The 17,434-nt window shown below is 60.4% G+C and overlaps 1 protein-coding gene across 12 annotated transcripts in view; it reads left to right on the top strand.

Moving 5' to 3' along the window:
- The window catches only part of SLC37A1 (solute carrier family 37 member 1), a 77,325-nt gene extending 67,422 nt beyond the window's left edge, over positions 1-9,903 (top strand). For 7 of the 12 annotated variants that reach the window (XM_042998547.1, XM_042998552.1, XM_042998553.1 and 4 more), the window contains 2 exons: positions 4,590-4,687; positions 8,208-8,397. In XM_042998547.1, coding sequence (XP_042854481.1) covers positions 4,590-4,687; positions 8,208-8,330 — 221 coding nt within the window. In that variant the 3' untranslated portion in view covers positions 8,331-8,397. The other 5 variants (XM_042998550.1, XM_042998557.1, XM_042998549.1 and 2 more) reach the window with 4 other exon arrangements.
- Positions 9,904-17,434: the final 7,531 nt, after the last annotated feature.

Below are 17,434 nucleotides of genomic sequence, written 5' to 3'. Positions count from 1 at the left end.
GCCACTGGTCTCCTGACTTTACCGCTGCCATTTGGAGACGGACAGAATCTGAATTAAATGCACGTGGCAGGAAAACTAGTAGGTGCCCAGGCATAAGAGATCGAGGTGTTGGCAGCCTCGTTACAGTTCTGGAAGAGCATTCCGTAGCACGCTCTGGAGGACAGAGGGGCTGCAAGACGCGTGGGTCCTGCGCTCAGAGACGGGCAGGTGCGAACCATGAAGCTTGTTCTTACCCACAAGTCAGAAGGCTGACGGCAGCGTTCTTGACCTCTCTCCGCCTTCGTGCAGGGAGCACGCGCTCTGTGATGGCTCCCTGCCAGGGACCCTGCGGCCTCCTGAACGGGCCTGCCCTGCTCCAGGCGCTGCCCTCCTGCGCTGGTCCCTCACTGGATGTGGGAAGCTGACACTCAGGAGCTTGGCTGGTGACGCCCACGGCCACCCTGGAGGATCCTGGGTCTCATCCTGATGTCATCTGCCGCCCCAGGCACCCGAAGCAGGGGGACTGAGAGAGAGAGGGCAGGCCGGGTGGGGAGGGGCATCTGGGCATCTGGGACGGTCTCGTGGCAGTAAAGCCGAGCTCTTGCCAGACAAAGGCAGCTCAGTAGAAGCACAGTTGCACCTGCCCCCGGGGCCGCCCCTCCGTGTGGCTGTGGGAGGTTTCCCTCCTGGTGGTGCCCGCGGGCATGTGTGCTAGCTGCATAGAAACAGCCGCCGTCCTGTCCTGGGCGCCCACTGCTGTCTCACTATTGCAGAATCTGAAGTCCTCCCCACCACTCTCCGCAGCCATACGGCCTCCCTGCGGCTGCTCTCAGACACCAGCGTGTCCCCGTGCGGGGCCTTTGCACGAGCTGTGCCCCGTGCTAGAGGAGCTCCCCTCGGGGAACCTCATGTCTGTGTCCCGCGCCCTGGGAGTCTTTGCTCAGGAATCACACCACCCTTTCAGCGAGACGTCTCGGCCTGTGTGGAACGCGGACCCTTGTCACCCTCACTCTGGAACGCGGACCCTCGTCACCCACACTCTGGAAGGAGGACCCTCGTCACCCGCAGTCAGGGCCCCTCTACCCTGGCGTCTTCTCGCAGCACCTTCCGCCTGTCCCCTCACCCTCCGCCTCAATGGAAGCTGCCCGAGGACAGGAGTCCGCTTCACTCTCTGCCGCACTCTCAGCACGGAGACGGTGCCTGGAGCACAGTAGTCACTCAGTGAGCCGGTGGAAAATGAATTGCCTGGCGGCTCCCACACCCAGAATCCCACACGGGGCCGGGCCGCCTCCTGTTGGGGGTGCTGACTTCACAGGGGAGGGGCCGGGTCGGAGAGGCCTGCACGGTTCAGCAGGACAGGGCCGCCCGCCCCTGGGTCACAGGTGCCCCGGTCCCTGCTCCGGCCGCCTTCCCAGGGCCCCCGGCAGCTCGCTTCCCGCAGCAGGTTCTGCTCGTTCTAAGATGCACGGGGCAACGTGGCCGTTGTGAGGGGGCCACGCTTGAGCCTCTGTTGCTCCCCAAAGTCATACCTGCCCCGTATTTGGATCATGGGGTGACTTTGGATTTGCTGGGCGGTGTCCGTGGTCACCCCTGCGGTGTTTAAACCGAGACAGTTCCCCTTCGGGGAACGCGGGACGCGTCCAGGAAACTGGGGGTGCTGTGCCCAGGGCGGTCGTCTGCAGGGCAGCACGGTCTGCCCACGTGGAGCAGGTCGCCCGCTGTCCCCACTCCCATGGCCCGCGAGAGACTTCCCAGGGCCTGGAGGACATGCTCCGCCAGAAGTCGGGACGCTTCTGGGCTGAACTCAGTTCTCATGAGCCGTGTGACTTGGAACCACCTTCTGTGCCTTCTGTCCCCAGAGGACGGTCCACGAGTCCGTCCAGCTGCCACCGTGAAGCCGTGTCTTGAGGCTAACTTGCAGCTCTGCCAGAAGGGTCAACAGCTCTTCTGTAGCAGACGATGGCAGTTTACAAGGACGGAAACGTGAACTAGGTGAAAAACACACCTTTCTTGATTTTCTTCTCAAAACAAGAGGGAGCAGAAGTGCCGAGAGTGGAATGTGTGCATCGGGAGCCCCCAGGAGAGACACCAGGGCACAGCTCTAAGCGCGTTCTCCCCCACAAAGGACGGCCGAGGGCAACCAGACCGGCTCGACCTCGCCGCTAACGGGCGGGGTGCACCGGCCACGGAGCCCTCGTGCCTCAACCCCCACAGCACCTGCAGTGCTGTTCACTCCCGGCCCGCGGGCCCAGGAAGTGGCCGTGGCGGAGCAAGCCGCGTCCCCGCCCTTCTCTCTCCCCCCAAGTGCCGCCCGCTAGACAGAAGAAAGAAAGGCTTGAGTGGAAACGCACACAGTTCAGCAAAAAACCCCATTCACAGAGCGCTCGCCCTGACGCGTCGACGCCAAGCCGTAAATACTGGTTTGGACGGGGGCAAAGCTCAGCGAATAGTAACTAGGCCGATGTCTTCTCACAGCTCACCGCGGCCCCGTGGTTCCGGTGACACGGTTTATGTGCCTGGTGCGTTCCCAGGGCTTAGAGCCGCCTCCCCGTGGACCGCGAGCCCTTGTCGTTCCTCTGTGTTTCACACGCAGCGACTGCACGGCGCCCCGAGTTTCCTCCTGCTAAGTTTTATTTTATCAGAGTAACACTTGATGCAAATGTCGAGGCCAGGTAGCCTCACAAGCCCATTATGACGTGGGACACGGGTCCCTGTGCCCCCGCCAGCTCCCTCCTCGTAGATGCAGCCTCGTCGGCTCTTCCCTGTGGTCCGAGCTGCGTACGAGCCTACACGCTTCTCCGTCCCTCGGCCCCACACTGCTGTCTTCCTGCGAAGAAGGCCAGGGCTCAGCTCTCACCCCCTCCCCAGCCTCCTCAGTCGACACCGCTCATCGGGTCGCAGCACTCACTCTAGGCCAAGAAGTGAGCTTTTTGTGGTTATGCTTGCCCCGTCAGCCGAAAGGGGCCACCGGCCACAGCGCTCCCACGCCTTGTCCCGCAGCCGCTTCCGCCACGTTCCCACGTCGGACCCGTCTTCCAGCTTCCGTGTCTGCTCCTCTTTAGTGGAGACCTCCAGTGGCTTCCTGAGCAGCGGCCCGCGGGAAGTGGGGCTTGAGGGCTGGGAGTCCGTGCAGTCTGGATTCTGCTGCAGCCTGTGGATACGAATCCCGGGCTGAAACTCCTTCTTCAGGATTCCAGTGTCTTGTAGCTTCCATGGTCTCTGTTGAGAAGTCTGTTGTCACCCCCGGCCCAGCCTTTGTTTCTGCCTTCTGCCTGCTTCCCCCCAAAACCTCTGGGCACGCTTCTTTATCTCTGGTGCCTTTCTTTGTCCCCTGTGCCCCGGGCACCCGGGGACTCACCTGCCTGGAGACACGTGCCCTTCCTCACGCATTTCCCTTACCGCTGTCTGTCTTTAAGTCCTGGAAAACTGATTCGTCAGATATTTCTTAACACTTGCGGGCTGATCCTTCCATTTTTTCTTTTTTTCCTTTCTTCCTGTCGTTTTCTCTTTTCTCTGCTTTCTCAGAGATGTTCTTGACTTTACTTTCCAGTCTTCATTTTGGTTGTCATCATGTTAACATTCGTTAGTTCTTACTTCTCGGATGCAGCGTTTATTAGACTGAATCGTGAAGTGTTGATGCTGGTTTTGTGAGAATGTCGTGTGGCTCAACTCGATTTTCTGTCACTTATCTGAAGGTATTACAATTTCCTGGGAATTTTCTCCTCCCCAGTTTGTTTCTTTCCTCCCGGTTCCCCTCCTTCCGACTTGTTTGCTCTCACCTTGGAACTGTCCTCAGACACAGGTGAGCTGGGCTGGCCCTTCGTATATTTGTATTTAAAGATGAGCCACCAAGCACTTGCTAGAAGCCCTTTCCACACGGAATGATGCATCAACCACTGGTCTTCGTGGTCATGGGATCCAACTAGAATCTGGAGGCAGAGACTCCCCAGTGCCCGCCGGGGTGTGGGCCTGCGGCCAGCACTCCCATCATTGTCGGGGAGGGTGGGCACCTGCTCAGTGGAAGTGAAATGTACATATACGTCCATACTTTATATATATGCATACTTTTCCCCAAACCACTTAGGAGCAAATTGCGGAAGGCTGCCCCTTTACCAGTAACTGTGTATTCAGTGTGCATTCCCTGAAGGCAAAGGATCCCCTGACGTAACCACAGTGCCCCATCATCAACTGAGGAAGTTAACACTGACACAGTCTCAGCATCTACAAACCTTACTCGTATTTCCCCAACGACACATCTCCTAACCAAAGCGTATCTGAGATCGTGCATTAGATTCAGATTTCATTAATAAAGTCTTCAATTGGGATCATTGGATCCAAAGAATGAGCGTGTTAAGGTCAATACATATTTTTAGATTTGCTTCCAGAAACAGGCCGTGCCCGTCGCGTCCTCACCAGGACTGAGCATGAGCGAGCCTTTTCCCCCCACCAGTCTGGGAGGTGGGGATGAGATTGCCGTTCAGCGTGTTTTTCTTTAACTGTGAGGGAGGCGTCGAGCACCGTGCTGTGTGCTCGCTGGGCCTGGGTGTGTCGGATAGTTGCCTTCCAGCGTTTTCCTCACCCGGCTCCTGTGTGCGCTTGCCCCCCTCCAGGAGCCGCCCTGGGCCCCCTGCTGGCTGGGCTCCTCTCCCCGTCTGGATGGAACAACGTGTTCTACATGTTGATGGTTGCAGACGCCTGTGCCTTACTGGTAAGTCTCTGTGGCTGTCATCCCAACACGGTGACGCTCTTTCCGACGGAAGTGCGGTCCTCAGGAAGGCCTGGCCCGTGACAGACCCTAGCTTTCCCGAGTGCTCGTGATCCGAGACCTTCCTCTTTCTGGTCTGAACAAATGTCAGAGCAGAAGCCGGCCTGTCACTCTGCCGCTTCAGGCAGGATGGTGAGGAGGCAGAGAGCAGGGGCTCCCTGCGTGGGATCCCAGTCCCGTCCTCTGCTGAGAGTGTGCACCTGGGGCAGGTGACTTGGCCTCTCTGTTCTGCAGCTCCCGCGTTGGTTAAACAGGCATAATAATGGCACCCCGAGACAGGCTCATCGAGGGGACTTGGAGGAGACGGCAGGCCGAAACCCCTGTGCTACGTGGTGACCTCCGTTGCCCCAGTGCTCCTCCTGCGCCCTGCAGCCCCAGGGAAAGCGGCCTGACTCTCGGAGCCCAAAGGGGTGGGAAAGAAGGAGCAGAGGCTGTGGGTGCCGGCCCCCAGCTTCCGTCTGCGGCCCCTGCAGGACAGAGGGGCCCGGGCACCGGTCAGAAGCGGGCCGTGCTCACCCGAGTGGCTAGCCTGCGCTCAACCTGCAGCCGCCCTGCGCACGGGGGTCCCCGACCTGAGGCCACGTGCCTCCTCTCGCTTCCCCAGAAAACCCCCCGAGGTTGATCCCTGTAAGGGTGGGTCGAGGATTTGGAAATCTCAGCTCTGAGAGTTCTGTATTTTCATTCCAGGGCTGTTACACAGCCCCCCATGTCGTAGAGGATCCAGCGCCAGCTTTCAACTCGGGAGCCTGTTAGGTTTTTAAGAGGCTCTTCCTCAAAGCATTTGTTTTTGTAAATGCCTGAGGGCTTTAGTTAAGTCCCAGATCATTTCAACTAAGTGGCCTCGAGACTTCCATCATCATGGCTGGTTAGAGACTGAAGACTGTCCCTCAGCAATGCGGGGGAACACACATTATGCGTCCTTTTAAGTGCACAGCCAACCCCGTGGAAAGGAAGGGTATCCTCAGGACGGGACCCAGAATGTCAAAGCGGCATAGACAAGTACCCGGGCTAGAGCAGTGGGAATCGGGGGGTGGCTGGTTCTGCCCCCCTGGGGAGCAGAGGTGGGGCTTCAGGCCCGCACGAGTGGGGCAGGAGGCCAGGACCCTCAGTGGGCTGGGCTCCAGCGAGCACGTGGGTCCAAGAGACAAGGCTCTGCGTCCACCTCAGCCTGTTCACCAGGTTGGAGGGGGCTAGTCGTCCCTGAGGATTTTTAGCCACGGACCTGCCTATGGTAAGCTTAGGTTTTTGAACTTAGGTAAATACACATAATGTGCACCCAAAAATTGAGTAGAATTGGCCTGGAACCGTGATACGCCTGGTTCTTGGGCAGAAGCAACCCTAAAACCATTTGCAAGGGGCAAACCTCAACCCGCTGCCCGGGATCCCCACTGCTAACGCCCGGCAGAGAGGAGCCTGAAATTAGGAAACGGTCCACCGTGACCAAGGTGACAGACGCGACAAACGGCAGAGTCAGACCCCCCAAAATTGCAGATAACATGGTTATCAGACAGACGTAGCAGTACTGAAGACGTCCGGGAAGGACGTGGGTTCACGAGCAAAGAAGGGGAGCCCGTGGAGCACAGAGACAAGGACGTCCCCGGGTACAGCCCGGCACGCGGAAGCCGTGGCCGCCGCCAGGGACGAAGCCCCGAACGGAGCCCCGGGGAGGAATCTAGAGGCGGGGGCCGAGCACAGTCGAAGACGGAACGGCCGGCAGCTTCAGGGCCCAGAAGGCCAAAGGAGAAGGGCGAGCGCACGCGTGCAAACGTGACCGTGAGCGGGCCAGACGGCGCGTGTGGCGCGTCGGAATTCAGAAAGGACAGAGAACAGGATGTGAGGGTAGTAGCCAGGCAGGTGGCGACCGGAAGCAAGCGGGCCCCGCCGGGCCAGGTGAGACCCAAACGGGACAGCGGGACGAGCCCGCAGGCGGCCCGAGCACCAGCCAGACACCTTCTCTCCACGGGTCAACAAGCCTGCCCCACCCCCCAAGTCTGAGGCTGGAACCCCAGCACCCAGCAGGTCAGGTCACCCTGTGGGGTCAGACCTGGGGCCTGCCGGACTCTCAGGGGCACGTGTGCAGAGCCCGGTGGCCATGCTGTCCCACCCGTTGGCTGACCCCCGCCGACCCGGGCCAGGGGGCTCCAGGCGTCTGGGCAGGCACTTAGAGCGGGCGGGCCTCCCTGGGCTTGCCCGCAGACACGGCTCTCCGTCACATGCGACAGTGTGACCTTTCTTAAAAAAATTTTTTTTTAATCTTTACTTTTGAGAGAGAGAGAGAAACAGAGCACGAGCGGGGGAGGGGCAGGGAGAGGGGGAGACACAGAATCCAAAACAGGCCCCAGGCTCCGAGCTGTCAGCACGGAGCCTAATGCGGGGCTCGAACTCATGAACCATGAGATCATGACCTGAGCCGAAGTCGGATGCTTCACTGACCGAGCCGCCCAGGTCCTCCCCCATCCCCCCGGCAAGAGTGTGACCTTTGTCCTTCAGGTTCGTTACTACTGTCGGCAGTGTTTCTTGCCACCTTAAACGCTCGTCATTTCCTTCCCTTTTCCCTTCGTGTCCGGGATCTGCTTTGGATGATGGCGGGTCTTCCTGCGAACACTCAACACGGCACATTCGGCGGGACGTGTGTCGACCAGGTGCCCAGCTCCAGGCGAGCAGGCCCATGCTGGGCTGCTGGAGGCTCACGTTGCCAGGGTCCGCTTGCCCCACAGGAACGTCCCCCTCACCGCCAGCCCCACGCTCGACCCCTGACACGTTCCCTGCTTTACCCCTGTGACCGTATGCGCACCGATCGAGGGTCAGGCACGGCAGCCGGACCGCGCTTTCTCGGAAGGAGTCACCCCTGTTCTCCTCGCCGGCCACTTCTCTTCGGAGCTCCTGCTTGAACCACGAGCGCTGAAGGCTCCCCTGCTTCCTGGAGCTCTGACCCGAGGCCACGCCGGCCCTCTCTCGGCCCAGTGGTCCCTCCTGGGCCTTGGAAGGGGCCCTCCTGTGGGGCTGGGGTCAGCTTGCAGAAAGACCAGGTCTGCAGCCACAGACACAGGCAGAACCAGTTAGCTGGTGTGGCACCAGGTCACCGGTCTGTCTCTGTAAACGGACCCAGCCCTGTGGGCGCGTACGAGGCAGAACTCTGTCCCTGGTTTACTCCCACGGCGGCGGCGGAGGCTGTGGGCGAGGGGCCCGGCGGGGCCCAGCGCTCTCCCAGGAGTTTCCTAAGGAGTTTCCAGAGTTTCCTAAGAAAACGCGGCTGCTCCAAACGTGAGCCTGGTCCGCCTCTGGGTGCCAGGGCCCATGAGATGCTCACCTGGCCTTCAGAGTCCCCGTGCGGCTCTCCAGGGCCCCCACCGAGAGTCACCGCGATTGTGGGTCACCTGGTCTACATTCTCTTTCCCTAATTTGGGTATTTTATGATTGGACTCGTTTCATTTGCAACGTTACTTGATCCCGGACGTTTTAGGCTGAAACCTGTCCTCGCCTCCAGGAGCACGGCCTCCGTGTGGCTCACAGGCCCACAGCCCTGCCCTGGGGTCCGGGGCACCCCAGCGTGCGATGTGGGGCCCGCACAGCCGCCCCCAAGTGAGCTTCCGAGAGCACCGATGCAGGGTCCCTGCCGCAGTAACGGCTTCTGTCTCCGGTCTTTGTTCCGGTTGCAGTTACTGATTCGTCTCATTCACAAGGAGCTGAGCTGCCCGGGGTCAGCGGCCGGGGACCAGGTTCTGTAAGTGCCCCCTCCCCTGGCCCCCCGCCACCGGCCAGAGGTCAGAGAGCAGCTCTAGTACGGGCCTGCCTGCCTGCCTTCCACACCTGGCCTCTCCTAAAATGGAAGGAAAAGAAAACCCACCCGCTGTCTTATCATCCCACGTCCGGTTCATGCTGATTTGTCCTTCCCTAATAAATGCCTCGGCGCGGCTGATGGTGGCACTTAATCTCTCCTTGGAAGCTGAGGGAAAACATCGGGGAAATTGCCTAATGTGTTGTCTTTGAGCTGCGGCTTAGAGACAAGAATAGGAGCCCCCACAGCCAGCCTGCCCCACCCCCCGCCCGCCCCATCTCTGTCCCTCCTCGTCCCCAGGGCTGCGGGTGGGGTGGGGCGGGGCTGCACCCCCCAGGTGGCTCCAGAGGCTCTGGGGGGGGGGGGGGCTGTGCGTCCTTCCTGTGCCATTTCTGGCTGTGTCACCAGCTGCTCCTTTGTCCTCCTCTTCCAGGTTCAAGGAACACTGACCGCCGAGTCCCCTGGAGGGAGGCGGGCCCGTCCTTCACCAACGGTCTGTCAAGGGAAAGTTCAAATAAAGGATCCTGTGTTGGAAAGAATGATTGACCCTTGCCTTTTGCACACACACCTGGAAAAGACACAAAAGCCGCCTTGAGAAGTCCAGCTGCCGTTTCAGGCGAGCCGTGGGGCTCAGCGCCGCGGACAGGAGGCGCGTGGGAAGTGCCCTCACCACGGCGGAGCCGGGGGACACGTGGCTGGGCGGGCGGGTCCCCGGCGGGTGGCACTCAGGTCAGCCCGAGTCTCGGGCGCTCCAGCCTAGGACTTTAGAACGGGCGCGTGTCGCGCCGGCAGGGACCTTGATGTCACCTGAACGGGCCGTGTCGGGGAACCGATGCCGCAGCGGGCGCGAGAACGCAGCCAGCACGGAGCCCAGACTCTGGGAGGACAGAAGAAACCCGATGCCGGGTCAGAAACCAGACCTCAGGGCCCTCAGGTCTCCCACAAGACTTGCCGCCACCGCCCCCTGCTCCTCACCGGCCTGGAGAATTGTCGACGAGTGAGCAGCCGCGAGGCCATCGGCCTGCCCGTCGAGGGCCCTGGGAACACCAGGCCCGAACCCCTGGATGCGTCTGCCAGCTGAGCGCCACGGTGGCCGCTGCTGCTGGTCCCTGCGGGGCTCGGGGAGGACGTGGCCGGGGTGGGCGGGCCTGGTGCAGTGAGTCACCCGCGACACGCCAGGCGCCTGGAACTGTCTCTAGCCCCGCGGCACCAGCGTGGGGTTATTTAAGATGTGCTGTGTGTTCTAGAAATCCAAGAAAATAAATGGCATTTTGTTATTTATTAAGACGAACTCTGATTGTTTTTGGCCATTTGTCTTCCCAGTTGTTGCCTAGCAGAATACTTGTCTGCTCTTTGAAATAAAATGGTTTTTTAAAGCTTATTTTGATTCATTTACTTATTTTGAGAGAAAGAGCCCAAAGCAGGCTCCTCGCCGTCAGCGCAGAGCCCAGCACGGGCTCGTTCTCACAAAGCGGGAGATCCCGACCTGAGCCGAAATCAAGGGGCGCCCCGAGAGAAAATGTTTAAAAAAAAGCTCAAGCAGAATGTTGATGACGTCTGCTCACGTTTCCCTCATGTTAAAAAAAAAAAAAAAAAAAACTTCCAAACACTGTGCGTTCTTGGTTTTCTCGGGGTTGGACACAGTCCATAGCTCTGCAGCTGGAAGGAGAGGCTGTTGGTGGCAAAGCCAGGGCCGCCCTGCTGGGGGAGGGGCTGAGTCTGGGCAGTTTGCGAATTATGCGAATGCCACCCGGGGAGGAGCAGGGCCGCCCCTGAAACTGCCAGTGCTCGGTGCTCGGTGCCGGCTCTGAGTTTCTCCCCAACAACAGGCAACAGGCGCCTTCTCCGTCTGCGTGACAGGGGCCGTGTGGTGGCCTCCCCCGTGCCACAGTGCCAAGGGCCACGGCCGGGAATGGCCCCGGCGGAGGCTCCTGCTGCGGGCTCTGTGGAGAAGGGCCAGAGAGACGAGGGGTCTCCTGCGGGCGGTTGTCCTCACCAGACAGGCTTGCTTCGCTCAATAACGAAAGCTGCTTATTACACGTGTAGAAGTTCCCTCCTGCTAGAATAAAACTTGCCCAAGCACCGAGTGGATTGCACGGTGCCTTACACACGGTTCGCTCCGCCCACGGGGTTCTCTTTCCCTCCGGTTCCTTCCGTCTTGTGTTTCCTCTTTGCGGCTGGGGTCACCCCTTTCTGCCTTCCTTCCCTGTCCCGGGCGGCAGGGGCCCCGAGGCCTGTGCTCGCTATGCCCGGACAGCCTCTTGCTCGCCCCACGGCCTGTGTCCGAGGCGGGCAGGGCCAATAGTGACTAACGCACAGAGAATCCTTCACCGTGACGTTCTGGGGCCCCCTGTTCCCCGAGGCTTGAACCCGTCAAATGCCCGGGTGAGGCCTTCAGCAGACCCTCTGACCCTCTTTGCTTCTGCCCCCACCCCAAAGAGCAGCCACCATCGCCTGTGGTTCAGCGTCAGGAAGCTTTTGGGCCGTTATTTTTCCCGAGTCGGACTAAAGTCGAGACAGTCTCCCACAAGCCACAGAGGACGGCCGCTCTGTGCTCCTAGCCTTCAGGGGCCCCCCCGAGGAGGCCTGCTGAAATGCAGAATCGACATTGGAAAGCAAGGAGCGCACATAACGGAACATTCTGGGCCCAGGAGCGGAAGGTCTCACCGCCCCTATTAAAGAAAAAGGTATACGATTTCAATATAACAATAAATCTTCTTTTCCTCCTGAGCGATCGGCTGAGAAGATGTCCTTCCGCCAATAGCTGGTCACGATGCGCACATGCTCGCCTTTGTACGGAGATGTGACTCTGCCTTCCAAGAACCTGTGCGTCACTAAGATGTTCCTGTTCAAATCCAGAGCGGGACGCGGGGCGAGGGTGGGGGGATGCCCAGCAGGATAACTGCCAGGCAAGCTGGGACGGGCAGCGAGAGAGGTGAGAGCAGGAGCAGAGCCCGTCCGGAGTAACGTGCCTGGAAGTACACCCTCAACCATCCCCCCAGCTGTGACACCCGATAAAAACAAATCACTAGATGGGGCGCCCGGGTGGCTCAGTCGGTTGAGCGTCCCAACTTCAGCTCAGGTCATGATCCCGCGCTTTGTGGGTTCGAGTCCCGCATCGGGCTCTGTGCTGACGGCTCGGAGCCTGGAGCCCGCTTCGGATTCTGTGTCTCACTCTCTCTCTGCCCCTCCCCTGCTCATATTCTGTCTCTCTCTCTCAAGAATAAATAAAACATCAAAAAATTTTAAAAAATCACTAGACAAAAAATGGACTGGGAAAACCCAAGTCCTGATGCCTGTTAGGTTCAACAGACACGGTGCCAAATTGTCGTAGGAGTTGGTAATGCTCGCTCCGGTCTGCATACCGCGAACTTCCTCAGGAGAGACGTGCAGGGAGGCACTGGGGCAGCCACGCGCTGGGGGCCGGGGGTGCGGAGGCTGGGGGCACGGTTCGCAGGGACTGCTGTGAATTGCTCACAATGTGTCCCGCGGGGTGTCCCCAAGGAGCCGCAGCAGCCTCACGCCCGGTGCCCCCCCAACCCTGCAGGGCCTGGCTGGGGGGCTGCGATGTGCAGGCTGCCGAGCTCTCGGCCAACGCGGGCCCTTTGTTCAAAACACAGGAAAAAAGTGCCGTTCAAGGTACTGAAATAGAAAGTGTCTTCCTTTCCTCTGCCTGGGAGGCGGGAGGAGGCCGGAGGAGGTGAGATCATGGGGCCTCCCAGCACCTGCGACCTCAGTTAGAAACCTCAGTGCAGAGATAACGTTATTCGGCACGTGAACACGGCGACCATGAGGCATGAACCCCCAAGCGTGGGCCCTTCTGAGCACAGGGCCCGTGCGGCTCCAGGGTCACAGGCCCGTGACGTCGCCCTGCGGACGCTCCACCCAGACTCAGCACGGGGACTGGCGGCGGGCGGGGGGATGGGCTGGTCCTGGCCTCGTCTCTGCCGATCGGTGGCGGTGTTGGGAAGGCGGGGGTGTGTCCACTGGGTGTCCCTTCCCCTGGTGGTGCCTCCCTGAAACCGTGCAGCCTGTTGAGGTTATGTGCGGTGGGTTCCAAGTGCTCCTCCCACTGAGGGTTAATTTCGAGGCTCTGAGTTCGTCCTTGCGAGCCTTCCACAAGCCGGGCCGCTCAATCCTCCTCCGCTACCCTTTCGCCAGTGTGACGTCATTGCCACCAAAGGCTCATACTTTCTGACGTGCGCCTAGGATGTGCGGGTTCAGGGCTGCTGGCCCCATTCTGCCGTCCCCGGGCCCGGCCTTTCCAGCCACTGCAGGGAGACGCTAACTAACGCAGACACGCTCCACCATGTCCTTGCGAGGGCAGAGGTCAGAGTGCAGCGGAAACCTTCTTCCATGGACGCACTCCAGACGGGGGGAGCCGGGCTCCACCGGGCCCCGAACCAAACAGCAGAGCTGGCAGACGAGACAGATGTGAAGCCCGACTGAACGAAACTGGTGAGTCACAGTCCCAGCTGGCACAATCCCGTGACAGCAGCGTCACCTGCAAAACTCACGGCTGGGAGCTGCACGAGTTGTCCTTGGAGCCCAAGCAGGGGCAGAGGGGGTCTCACCCGGAAGCTGAGCAGGTGGGCAGGGGCGAGGGCCAGCGGGCACAGTCCCAGGCGGTGGGGCGGGGCCGGGCAGCACCTTGACTTGAAGATGCCCCACATGGCCCGGCCCCCTTGTGAAGTCCCAACCTGAGGCCTGAGTCCGACAGTCTGTTACCTGTTGGATTTCGCGCCCGATCCGCTTCTAAAGGCACCGTGGGTAGATGTGCATTGAGTAGAGGCACAGAGACATTGAACGTGCCCACGGCCTGGAGAGTTTCGGGGTCTTGGGCTGTGGCGCCCCCACCCCAGGACGTCCCTCCCGGAGTCCACCAGAAGGGGCGCGTGTGCTCTGGCCCCACGCGCTTTATTTGTACGTTTCAGACTGAGGTGAAATTCACACAACACGCACTTAAGCATCTTCAAGCGTGCACGCCCGTGCCATCTGGTGCACACACAATGCCGTGCAGCCACAGCAGTCTAGTTTCAAAGTTTTTCATCACCCCTGTGCCCGTCAAGTAATCCCACCCCATCCCCTCTGCCCCCAAGCCCTTTGTATTTAAGCCAGGGCACCTTTTACCACCAAAATTCTAGAGCCAAGTGTCTGGAAAACAGCACTTCCTCTATTTACCGTGTCTTAAGTGCACGCACAGTGCTACGTTTCTATGACCTCCGGCCTCCTCTGAGAGGCCTCCCCGTGGACAGTGGTCCCCGGTCTGCTGACCCCAAAGCCCTCCCCGAGCCGTCGCTGTCCCAGGAACCACACCTGAGTTCTGCGTAGGCCACGAGTGGGGTCAGCTTTGGTTTCCCCTTCCCACACCCGCCGGCCTTCGTTGTGGCTTTGTTCTCCCACGTCCCCACGTCCCCGGTGGCAAAGCTGCCATCGGGGCTGCGGGGCACACAGGTGGGAAGGACGGTGTGCCTCCCACAGGGGTGCAGAGGCCGGGGAGGGGGACGCTGTCCCTCGGTGTGCACCTTGCCTGCAGGGAGAGCTGCTGGGCTACTGTAGGAGCCCCGGATGTCGCCGGTGGAGGCTGCTCTGTCTAGAAGAGAGAAGCGAAGTCTGAGGTCCTTAGAGCCTCTCTGCACCCGCACAAACACCCGCAAACCTCGCTTCTCTCTGGGGGTCGACGGGCCAGGAGACGCGGGGCTGGGAAGGCTCTTAGTGATCCCACACCTTGCAGGGGGCAGCTGAGGAGGAAACACGTGAGCCGGTGCTGAGCTTGGCGCGCCGATGGGGGGCTAGAACTGCAGGGAACTGCAGGGACGTGTGCAGGAACCGGGCTGCGAAGCACCCACACCGCCCACACACAGCCTCTCCGTGCGCGGACACACATACCACGCTCCCTTCCCCTCCCAGGCCGAGCCCTCGACACAGCGGCCCTTTCCCCCCACCTTCTCGCTGGATTTTATTCACCGGTGATGTCCTGATAACGCCCGGCGGGCTCACCGTCAGGGCTGGGGACGCCCCGTGTGTGTCTGTCCCCACGGCCACATCCACCAGAATTAAACACAGGCTGGCTTATTACTGGGAGTCAAACAAAGCAAGTGGCCTAAAACGGATAGATGACTCTGGCCCAAAGCTGTCTTTTGGCCTCAAAACAGTTGTGACTGGGCCTCCGCATGGGTTCGTGCCGTTTGCACCAGACAAGCCTATGCTCCGGTGGACGGATGAGAGGCAGGCGGCCCATTTAAAGGGCCAGGGAGCCGGCGTTCACTCCACAGACGTGTCTGACCCCACAGACAAGTGCATCTTTTCCGCCCTGAGGACCGGAGCCCGGCCCTGGGAGCCCCGGCAGCCTCTACGTACAGGTCAGAAATTATCAATTGCACGGTCACGTAACCAGTATCCAGGACAAGAAACAGAGGATCACCAGCACGCCAGAGATAGGCCGGGAGCCCTCCCTGGCCTTGAACGTCCGCGTTGTCCTGACCATCGTGGTTTCCATTTAAGTCAGCGAGTGGGGTTGAGTGTCTTATTCTGGAGAGAGACAGAGCACGAGTGGGGGAGGGGCAGAGAGAGAGGGAGACCCAGAATCCCAAGCAGGCTCCAGGCTCCGAGCCGTCAGCCCAGAGCCCGACGCGGGGCTCGAACTCACGAACAGTGAGATCGTGACCTGAGCCCAAGTCGGACGCCCAACCAACCGAGCCACCCAGGCGCCCCTAAAGCTAATTTTAAAAGTAGGGGACGACACTAGAAAGTCAAGGAATCTGCTACACAGGCCACTGTTTCCTGGGAGGGCTGCGTTTGGAGAGGCGATGCCGTAGCCGCCCGGCTGAGCCTGGCACCTGCCACACCCTCAGTGACCTGGGATGTCGCCAGCTCTACGAGCTGCGTTTTCAGGGTCCCTTGTCCTAGGAGCTCCTATCAGGAGCCTGGAGGAAGATTGTAAACCTGCCATTCATTCATTCATTCATTCATTCAAAACGCTTTGTCGCCAAGCGCTGAGTGAGCCCACGGACAGTGACAACCGGGGTGAGCCCAAGCCACGCACCCACGAGGCCGCACTCTGGAAGGGGCGACAGACCCCAAGGGGCAAACGGGTGGCCCGCAACAGTTCGGGGAGGCCCGGCTCTGTCAGAAAGTCGCCGGGGGTGAGGGGACGGCGGAGGGCACAGCATTATCTGCTGTCAGATGGCCTTCCTTGAGGAGGGAAAGCCGAGCAGAGACCTCAGCGATGTGACGAGCAAACCACCCGGGAGAGGGTTCACAGACACAGGGCAGCCGGCAGGTACCCAGGATTGGGGTTCTCTTGACAAGCAGGGCCAGGGGAGGGACAGGGGGTGCATGGGGAGGGGCGAGGAGGAGGCGGCCTGAGCTCGGAGACAGCCAAGTGGCTTCAGAGAGGGTGCAGCGGACAGTGGGTGAAGCCTTGACTGGGGGGCAGGGCTGGGGCCGGCCGGGCACACAGGAGGCGGCGGCCGCGGGCCCCTGGCACAGGCTCCCTGGAGGGGGTGCAGATGTGGCCGTGACCAGGGCGGGGCCGGTAACGGTAGGACTCAGGGGCTGCCCTCTGCCTGGGGCTGGTGGGCACGCAGGACCCGGAATCTCCTGCCCCAAAGGCTGCGACCCAGGTTTGTTTCCTTTCTTGTAATTCAGCCCAGATTCTCTGCCACCACGAGAGGGCCCCCGGGGGCTGATGCGGGGATGGACCTGGGGAAGGACAGCTCCTCTGCAGGGGGCGTCTGGGTCCTCTTTGGAGGGGGCGGGGGGGTGAACCTGCAGACCCCTCCCGGCGCCTCCCTGCCGGGGGGGGGGGGGGGGGGGGGAGGGAGGGCCGGGGGAAGGGGGGCTGGGCTGCTTGCTCGCCTGTCACACTTCCAGCGTGTGCAATATCCTGAGAAGGCCCGCACGCAGATGGGCAGGCGGGAGCTGACCGGGCTCCTGCTGAGAAACGGGGGGTTGGGGGGGGACTGGGTCGGAGAGGTTACCCCGCAGAAGCCAGGCAGCGTCTGGGGGAGGGGGGTGCCCAGCCTGCAGCCAGCCAGCCGCCTCTGACCCCAGCCTCCTTGCCAGTCTCTTGTTTATGCTTCTCAGTAGGGGGCTTCTCCTGGGGGGCCCAGAAATGCGTGAGACAACAGCTTATAAGAAGCTGCACTTGCCTGTCCCCTGGCCTCCACGGTGAGCATGGGGCGCCCTTCCCGGGAAGGACAGGGGACCCCTCGGTCTCAGGGCTTCCAGTGGCACTCAGAGTGAAACTGACGTGAGGCAGATTACAGGAGGAGAACAAGTCTCGAGACGGAATGAGCCAGGGGGACAGTTTTCACACCTCTTAGACCAAGAGACAATCCTCGTGGGAGGGACTGGCGGACAAAGAAAACTTTGGGGGCTTCAGGCAGTAAGGAAGTCTAACAGAATTTGGGCTGGGGTGGTGACCAGGGCTCCAAATGTCCCACTTCCGGTGACAAGGATGCGTCCCTTCCTCCTGGGACAGGGAGGGCACCTTCCACAAGGGAGATTTATTTCCTGCTCTAAGGGGACGGAGGAGGGTCTGGGTGTCCTTCCCGCACTGGCCGTCTCTTAAGTAACTTCGGTTTAAAATAGTCAACTTGCTGGAGCGCCTGGGTGGCTCAGTCGGTTGAGCGGCCGACTTCGGCTCAGGTCACGATCTCGCGGTCCGTGAGTTCGAGCCCCGCGTCGGGCTCTGTGCTGACAGCTCAGAGCCCGGAGCCTGTTTCAGATTCTGTGTCTCCCTCTCTCTGCCCCTCCCCCGTTCATGCTCTGTCTCTGTCTCAAAAATAAATAAAGGATAAACCAATATATATATAATGTGATCTGTCTTTAAGCAAATTCTAAATTCATGTCACTGTGCCCTTCCCTGCCTCAGCCAGCCGTTTTCCTCAGCCCTCTGTTGTGTGAGA

Source organism: Panthera tigris, chromosome C2, assembly GCF_018350195.1.
Source record: "Panthera tigris isolate Pti1 chromosome C2, P.tigris_Pti1_mat1.1, whole genome shotgun sequence".
NCBI classification, from domain to species: domain Eukaryota; kingdom Metazoa; phylum Chordata; class Mammalia; order Carnivora; family Felidae; genus Panthera; species Panthera tigris.
The sequence above is the reverse complement of the archived record's forward strand: the minus strand, read 5'-3'. Positions and strand labels throughout refer to the sequence as shown.